The 9,523-nt window shown below is 43.6% G+C and overlaps 1 protein-coding gene across 1 annotated transcript in view; it reads right to left on the bottom strand.

Moving 5' to 3' along the window:
* Nucleotides 1-3,799: 3,799 nt before the first annotated feature.
* The window catches only part of LOC102822940 (redox-regulatory protein FAM213A-like), an 8,725-nt gene continuing 3,001 nt past the window's right edge, over nt 3,800-9,523 (bottom strand). The window contains exons 3-5 of the mRNA XM_006876160.1: nt 7,214-7,354; nt 6,424-6,588; nt 3,800-3,913 (exon numbers count right to left, since the gene is read on the bottom strand). Of these exons, the coding sequence (XP_006876222.1) occupies nt 3,800-3,913; nt 6,424-6,588; nt 7,214-7,354 (420 nt within the window). The remainder of the gene's footprint in view (nt 3,914-6,423; nt 6,589-7,213; nt 7,355-9,523) is intronic.

Here is a 9,523-nt window from a genome sequence, read left to right as displayed (position 1 = left end):
ACATTATGCTGAGTAAAATTATTGTTGTTGTCAAGTACTATCGGGTTGGTTCTGACCCATAGCAACCCTGTATGGTATTTCCGAGGAGTGGCTGGTGGGTTTGAACTGCCGGCCTTGCTGCTCAAACTGACCCTGTGGTCCAGTGCCGATCCTACAGTGAGTGCCACACCAGGAGGACAAATAGTGTATGAGATCACCATTGGAAAAAGTTAAAAAAAAAAAAAAAAAAAGGTTTTCTCGATAAAATAAATATTCTCTAATGGTTACCAGAGGTGGGAGGGAAAGGGAAAGAGTCTGTGACGAGGACATGAATTTTTGGAAAGGCCAACGACTGAAATGGTACAAATTGAATGCCTGTAAATGGAGCCCTGGTATGGTGCTATAGGATAAGCACTGAACTGCTAACTGCAAAGTTAACAGCTCAAACCCAGCAGCTGCTCCTTGGAAATCCTATATGGAGTTATGAGTAGACTTAATGGCACGTACCAACAAAATACCTGTAAATATAATCCTATTTGAAAATAGAGCTCTTTGCGATGTTAATTAGGTCCTATCTAAGTACTGCTGCTGCTGTTAAGTTGGTTCCGACTCATAGAGACCCAGTATAGGATTTCTGAGGCTGTGAATCTTTACAGGAGCTTTGGAACGCCTCATCTTTCTATTTCTCATGGAGAGGGTGGTGGATTCAAACTACTGATCTTGAGGTCAGCAGCCCAATGCATAACCCACTACACTAAAGGGGCTCATTTATATGTGTACAGTGAATTCTAAATCGAATCATTTATGTTATAAAAAGAGCCCATTAGACACAGGTATGTCCCAGGGAGAAGAGGAAACCAGAAAATGGATACATCCACAAGAATTGCCAGCTACTAAAAGCAAGGGTGGGGAACATCCGACCCCTATAAGGTTGCGTTTGGTCAGGTCCTGCCAAGGCAACCGCAGATGCAACTCAAAATTCAATAAATCAGGAGCTTTTTTCATAGCAACATACATTTATACAATCGATGTAATAAATATCCAAATGGCCCTTTCCCACCTCTGCTGTAGAGCTACACTCTGCATTTGAATGTGTAGCTGCCTAAACAGAGAAAACTGCTTTTTAATGAAAGCTATCCACTTGGGATATTTGTTATTACAGAAGTTAGACAGTTTTGATTCTCAAAGTGTGATCCATGTACCTAAAGCATTAAGATCACCTGGGAGCTTGTTAGAAATGTAGAAACTCAGGCCTCACCCCCGACACTGTTCTCCTTTCTAGTTTAACAAGACCCACAGGTGGTCTGCACATACATTAGTTTGAGAAACACTATTTTGCAGTATTTACCATCCCTTCAATGACTGGTAGCGTAGTGGATACGAGTGGGACTGCTAACCTCAAGTTCAGCAGTTCAAAACTACCAGCCGTTACACAGGAGAAAGATGAGGCTTTCTGCTCCCGTAGAGATTTACAACCTTGCAAACCCTATGCAGGATCACTGAGTTGGAACCAGCTCCATGGCACATAACCACCACCACCAATGACTTATCATAATAAATAGTCTTGAATGGTAGGCTTATATTATGATAGAGAGAGCTGAGGGTCACAGATTTACTAAAGGCCAGACACAAACTAGAACTTGAACCCTCCTGACTCAATCTAGTGTTTTTCATAATGTCATGTTAATTCAAGATGAGGGCTCTGACAAAGTTGATGAAAGAAATTCCTGTAAGGTTTCTCTTTATGCATTCTCCTTCTACTTCTTCATACAAAGGCAAGTCAAGAAGCATTGCTTCCAGTTCATATATGCATGGGTTTATTCCAAACAAACATGTATACACATATCTGGAATCAGTGGATGGTTGTAGATGAGTTCTCTCAGTAAAACACTTGTCTTATTCTTATTACAGTGCCTTCAAATAACGGATAAAACAGTGGCTTCTGAGAGGATTACTGGGCAAGTTAAAGCCAAGGCTGAGAAATATGCTCAGAAGATTAAGACAACTGTTTTTGGGATTCTAAGGAGTAATCTTGATAGATCTTATCGAAGGACATAGAATTACAAAGAAGTTTTTTTTTTTTTTTTTTAAGAAAACAGAAAACTGTATTCTTGTGAAAAAGGGCAGGAAAGTTGTGCAGAGGAATTTTTCCAACACAGCAACGCACCTGCTCAGGCTCACCAGGGCTGTCTTAAGAGATTTCATCTCACCCATTCACCATACAGTCCTGGCCTTGCTCCTTCACACTTACTTCCCAAACTCAGAGAACATTGAAAAAGAACATGATTTGGGTCGCTCAAGGATGCCCAAGCTGCCATGTTGATGTGCTGTGAATTGAAGAGCACAGAATTCTTTGGGGAAGGGTTAGAGAGATGGAAACACCATCTTCAGAAAGGCATAGACCTAGATGGAGGACGTGGGGAAACAAAAGCTTCACATTTTGCAATTTTTGGTTGATAAGAGGTTTCCATGATTTTGTAGTGATACTTTTTAACCAACCCTCATATGCTGCAAGGGAATGGTTTTAGAGTTATCAAGTATCTTCTAGGTATCCAGGAAATTTAATCTGAGGTATCCTGTCAACTTCTTAGCTTACATGTCAGGAATAATGGCATTGTACTGACCCCCTTCAAATGTTGAAGAGTGTCCTCTCAGTGACCACAGAAGCCCAGCAGTTGCAAGGACAGGCCCTACACATTCAGCTGCAGCACACAGTCAGACTAACGCACGGGCTAGGTTCTGAATCCTTCACCCCTGTGCTCAGCTTTAATTTCACTTCTTTCTCCACTCTTACTTTCCTAGGAGGCAAATTTGGTGCCTTGAACAGACTCCTTATGGCAAAGCTCCTCTTAAGCTGTTGCTCACCTCAAAATCACATGACAAGATTTCAAACATTACAAAGTGATGAATTAATTTACGATTTGTCTTCAAACTAACTCTACCCCTTCTTCTCCGAATTTGCCAAATTTAGGCTAAACCACCACCACAGGAAAACAGCCACTATATAGAGACAGTGACATTAGTAGACTGAATGACAGGATGAGTTTTTCTGGTCATTTTTAAGCCTATTAGATGGTAAACACTGGAGGCACCCAAACGCTAGCCCTTGCATTCATCCCTAGCATCACCTCATATGTGGAGAAAAACGACTTTTCACTTTCAATGCCTCTGCCACCAAGGTTTATATTCAGCCAGCATAATGGTATTTTATTAGTAGTCATATTAGAAAAACCTTTGTATATAGGCAATTTTAAACGGCATGATTCTTTCATACGTAATTTTATTAGAGCCAGAGATGATCATTTATTCTAGAAAGACAACCTCTGAGGTTACAATGGAGACAATGAAAAAATAGATTTCAGTTTATAATTTACCTTTATCAAATCACCTTGGATCACACTAATTCTATCATATGAGTATGATTTATATTATATAAGTCAGTAATATAAAACACAAACTGCAAACCTTTATTCTCTAATCTTCAAGTCAAATATTAATTTTCTTAAAATCTGAAGACAAAAAAGGAGGTTTCAAATAATAGCACTTAAACACTATACATTTTTAATGATGTACAGTAGTAGTAAACTTTCAGCCTCATATTTTTAAGGTTTTAGCAGAAGTAACCCTCACTGGTATCTTAAATTTTTGTCAGCTTGTTTAGCGGCTATTTTGCCTTATTGTGCCTAACAGAGGACACTTCTAAATACATGAATAATCCATATTGAGAATAAGGTACAGAAGGGTTCTATCTCCTGAGGGGCAAGAATTCCCATGAACACATGTGCCCCCGTTATCAGTGAGCTGGGTAGTTTCAACAAGATCATTTGTCTTGTGGGGCCAAGGCCTGTGGTTTGATCTTCCTAGCAGCTTCCAGAACAGACGCTGGGTTTACTTTGTCTCCAAATTCTTTCTCTCGGTGCTCAAGAAGAATACCCTGAAAGGAAACAAGAGGGGTATCAGTCCTCATTCCGGATCATTCATTCCTAAAGATGGAGGTGGAGCACTGGCTGTCTATCAAGCTCTGTGCCGGGCAGCAGGATACCGATCCACATCAGGCCTGGACCCTCCCCAGAGAAATCCATCCTAAAAGGGAAGGCTGACATGGACAACGGAACACACCACGATACTTGGGCTTTGCAGGGAGCGCCTGGGAAACAGGAAGTCAGGCAGAATCAGGGGGTGCTGCATTTCGCCTGGTTGGTCCATGGAGAAGGGAAGGGAACAAGTTAATACAGAAGAGCCGAAAGGTGTGGAAGTAACAGCATTCATGCTTTGGCAGACTTTGAAAGACATCTGGAAAGTGAGGGCCGTGTCTTCCTTTAGTCTTCTTAAGAAAGTAGAACCTACTCATTTCTGATGAAGATAAACACATTAAAGTCACAGAATACCTTACCCTAAAGTTAGCTGAAAGTGGGGGGAAAAAACATGATGTGTTTAAGATCAATATCAAGGAATCCTTGTTAAAGAGTTCTCTGAACCATTACATATACCTGGGCACTCATTTGAAATAAAAATAGGTATAAAACAGTAAATGTGTTCACTATGAAAGTTGAAACCACACTGTGGTAACAAAAGGGAGGTAAACCAAAAACGTTTACATACTTGCTCAATCAAGCAATAGGTTGAATAAGCATAATGACATGGGGAATTATATCTGATACACTGTCTAAATTAAAATAGAACATTTAGTCTAGTAAGGGACCACTTGGTAAAATAACCAAACAAAAAGCCACTCAGCTCTGTTCATGGGCAGTTGGGTTTACATAATAGGTACATACACTCCTACCAGTTTCTGTTGTTTTAAAAATTCCTATAGTGCCCATATATCACTTCTTTAAAGACGATAAACACAAGGAAAATCTCTACTGAGTGGCATCTGGCACAATGGCACTACACAAAATGGTCTCAAGAAAACCTGATCAATCCTGACAGCCCGCCAGCCTAGTCAAACTTCCACCAGAAGGGAAGCATCAACAGAGTCCAAATAACACACCTAGCAACGTCAGGTGCACGCCAGCCCCTCAGGGAGCCCATGAATACCAGCTGAGTCATCATTAGGCAAGAATGAGCTGGCCACTGGGCCAAGCCCTGTCCTGCCCCGGGGACTGTGGAGGGGGGAGGGGCAGGGGTCTAAATGCTCCAGCACTCAGGGTGTTAAAGCAGGAAGAAGCTTCCAGAGCCTTAAGGAATTGACCTGCTCAAGTGTACGCGCATCAGCAAGGGCTCTTGGGAACCACCTCCAGAGAGAGGTTCTGGACAAGTAAAGACAGGGTCTCTGGAGCTGGACATAGCTGAGTTCCTGCATCTTGCTTCCACTAGACCACTGACTAGTTATGGGTTGCTAGAAGAACGAAGATTATATGTATAAGTGCCTGGAATTAGGCAGACACTTATTTAACAATCAGCCATTGTTACGGAGACATTTTGATACATTTATGAACTATATCCAGACAGGCCATCAAGGAGAGACAGAAGAGAAAATCAGAAAATTAGCACATCTGTTTATGCTCAATCAGATACCATATCCTGATAGATTTTGATAAAGACAAGCAGTAGAGTTGCTAAAGTTTGAAGAGAAGATACAAAATACAGCCTAAAATGGGGGAATTTCTATTCCTACTAACTACATTGTGAAAAGACTATGATTTTCAATATCAGCAGTGAGAGCCACCAAGGCAAACTAACCCTGTCTCGTCAGAGATGAGGCCAAATGTTAATGCCAAGGCCAAAGTCGGCAGAGACAGGCTGTGAGGTCAGGCCATCGTTCCCCTCTCTCTTTGCTCTTGAGCCTGCATCCACTTTACCTTGTTCCTAAACCCAAGCCCACCCAGCCTCTGCCTGCTCACTCCTCCCCAGCCTCCAGACTGTCCACAATTTGGCATGCAGCACCTGCCTCTAGGTCACCTCTCCTTTCCATAACATCCCTCACTGGCTCTCCACTGGGCAACGAGAAGTCGGTTCCATGCCAGGCCAACCCTGATTCTAAGGTCGCCCCCACCACCACAGGGGAAAGCATAGGTCTTTCTTTGCCATTTCCCTGGTCAAGTCTGTTTTCATTCCTTCTTTCCTCTTCACCTTTTTCCCAGTGTCTATCTTTGATGGCATGGGAACACTGCTAAGGACTGACTCCATGAGACAGAAACTCAAGCGAAACTGTCAATACCAATGATGCTTTGGTTTGAGCAGAGGTAACAGAACACTTGACGTTTGCACCCAGCAGTGCCAGGGATTAGCTGCATTCCTTGTCTGAGAAATGGTAAAAGCCAACAACACTTCTCTGTGCTGAGAGATTGTGTATGTGAGATTGGATGGTGGAAAGGTAACAATTCCCCTTCCTTCATCGTATACCTTGGCTTTCTGGAAGGAAGGCTGGAAGACCTGAAGCAGAGAAAGTCATCCCTGTTTGGGTATCCTACTCATGTAAGTAAACACCTAGCCATTTACCTGCTTTCCTGATCCCACCACAAAAACGCCTCCAAGGATAAAGCCTTCGCCTTCCAGGTTTCCAGAGAAGCCTCCATTCCGGGCCCGGAAGAAGTTGGACCAGACACCCAGACGGATAAATCCCATAAACATCATCTTCCGCCTCTGGGGACCGTAGAACTTTTTCTGCAAGAACAAGATAGACCACATTAGGAGTTGTCTGATTGCTTTAATCAGGAAGGAAGGTTCTCAATAGGGCATTTCTCCTCAAACCAGGCTGCTGGCTCACCATCCACCACACACAGCTCCCACTCAGGACCACCTTCAACCTGCCCAAGGAAACATTAAACGCTGCTGCTGGGTGCAACTACCAACCACAGGACAGGTCCGATCTAGAAGACAGACCTGCAGCTTTCAACCCTGACGCTAATCTCTCACTAGTGTTCAGGGTTGTAACAGACCTACATTCTGGAGAAGTAGCGGGGAAAGGGAAAAGAAACATGCTATAATGAGTTAGAGTCTGGATTTGTGCTAGATCCCCCCAAAACACATTGCAGAACCCAGAGAAGTTTCAGCTACTGTCTAGCTACAGGGGTCAAACCTCAGAGCAACTTTAGTGACCACTGTGAGGAGAGCGCTTAAGTTCCCATTCATGCTGTCTGTGCGGAAGGTTAGCCACCAAATTCAGAGCAGCTGGAAGGGAGGCAGTCGCTAGCTCCAGGCCAGATACAGCCTGGGCACAAAGATCTCACAGCTAAGCCCAGTTCCTTCCAATCTGTCCAAGCAAGTCTGATGGGCTCAGCACACACACCTTTTCATCCAGAAAGATGGCTCCTTTGAAATACGGCTGGAAGTCCTCCACTTCATTGCTGACCTGCTCCTTCACAACTGCGTACAGGGGGACACCCAGTTCGTCCAATTTGGGCTTCAGAAAGGACAGGTCTGCAGCCTCCTGCAGGAGACAGGAGTTCAGGAATATGTACGCGCATGGCTCGGCAGCCGACAGACACTCGCTTCCCCACAGGTCCCAAGCACATCTGGGCACTGAACTCAGAGGAACACAGGCAGAAAAACCATCAGAATAATGAAGGCCTGTGTAACCCAGTCTAAGCCTGTACCGTCTAAGAGCTTGGCCTCAGTGCAGGTCTCAGGCCCTTTCCCCAGCCCACGTTTCTTATCTTTCCATGTGGTCAGAGAGTTGCCAGAGTCCAGTTATGAGTGTCCTAATGGTAAGAGAGCATCCTAACATGGTCCTCCATCCATCATCTCAATGCATCTCCTCTGTTCTCGTCCCCAGCCCCTCCCTGGCACTAGAACAAACTAGCATAGTGGTCGATCAGACAGACTCACTCATGCTATGCCTTTGCTCAGTCAGTCCCTCCCCCTGCAATAACGCTCATCCCCTCTCTAGTGCAAGTCCTCCTCTTAGGAAAGTATTGCTGTTAAGTGCCATCAAGTCGGTTCCAATGCATAGCGACCCTGTATAGGGCTTCCGAGGAACGGCTGATGAGCCTGAATCAGTGAATGTGCAGTTCAAACCAACCTTGCCGTCCAGCACATTAGTGCTACCCCAGGACTCCTTAGAAAGGTATTTGTTGTTGTTGTTGTTAAGTGCCATCGAGTCGGGTCCGACCCATAGCGACCCTGTACAGGGTTTCCGAGGAAAGGTATACTTGTGCTAAAAGAGCTCCCTGAGCAGCCCTGAGGAAGCTCTCGTTCTCCTTGCACACCTCATCTTACCTGCCTGGTGACTACTGCTGTCCTAAGTCTCCATGTTACCACTCATTCAATCACTATCACTTAGGTTCCTAAAGATGTCTCACAGTGAGAAGCTCTATCTTGCATTTCTTGGTATCCTTTGGTGGGCATACAGAAAGCACTAGATGCCACATGGAAAAGTCTGAAGGTGACCAGTGGGGAGAAGCTGGCTGAGCTGAACGGGACAGACAGCCCGGGCTCTTGAAATGTGGGCCAGATTAAGAACTGGAACTGTATATGCAATGGTGAAGCTTCAATCTTAAGGACACATTACTTTTCATACTTGGTGCTAGAACTACTGCTTGGCTCCAATGGTGTGAACTGCATTCAAGTTGCCATCTATGTTTTCGAGCAAGAAAACAGCACAGTAAATGAAGTAGAGTTGATTACAATGCACATCTCAAACTTGAGTGCTTGGCAATCTTTGCGCGCTGGAACAGAAAAAGATACTGTGGAGTCATACCTGGTCTATTTTTGAGCCGAGAGTTTTTAGTCACTTTCCTGGTCTCTTTCCACTGGGTGTGTCAATTTGCAAAGTCATGAAGTGGAAACTGAGTCACATACCTCCTCCCTAGGCTACTCAAAATGACTCATACCACCATCCCACATACCTTTTGGAAACTCAAGTCCCCACAAAATGCTCTGCCAAGGCACAACACAGAAGAGAAAACAAAGTTACACTGAGAGACAGCAGCTGTTCACTGAGCTGTTTGTGTTTAGCTGACATGGAGAACACAAGTCATAACAGGCTTCCATGTTGGTTTATTTGAAGCCAGGATCTTGTGACTAGTTACACTACACAGAGAGGGAGAATTAGGTGGCAGCTGGAATTAAGGTTGCTATCCACTAAGTCATTCAACTATATGGGTCATAACAAATTATAGATGATATTGCAAAGAATGTAAATTCCAGAACACTTCACTGTGCTCATGTAGAACCTGTACAGAGACCAAATGGCAGTCATTGGAATAAAAAAAGAGACTCCTACATGATTTAAGATCAGGAAAGCTGTGTGTCTCAGGGTTGTAGCATTTCACCATGTTTATTCAATCTGTATACTGAGCAAAGAATTCTAGAAGTTGGACTATAAAAAGCACAACACAGCCATCAGGATTAGAAGACTCATTAACAATCCGATAATGCAAATGCTGCAATCTTGCTTGCTGAAAACGAAGAGGACTTGACGCACTTACTGATGAAGATCAAAGACTGCAGCCTTCTGTATGGATTACAACTCAACACCAGGAAAACAAAAATCCTTACAGCTGGACCAATAAGCAACATCACAATAAATGGAGAAAAGATTGACGTTATCTAGTATTTCCTTTTACTTAGATCCACAATAAGGAACCATGAAAGCAGC

The sequence above is a fragment of the Chrysochloris asiatica genome, unplaced genomic scaffold (genome assembly GCF_000296735.1).
Source record: "Chrysochloris asiatica unplaced genomic scaffold, ChrAsi1.0 scaffold00357, whole genome shotgun sequence".
Lineage (NCBI taxonomy): Eukaryota > Metazoa > Chordata > Mammalia > Afrosoricida > Chrysochloridae > Chrysochloris > Chrysochloris asiatica.
Note: the sequence above shows the minus strand (reverse complement) of the source record. Positions and strands in the feature narration are given on the sequence as shown.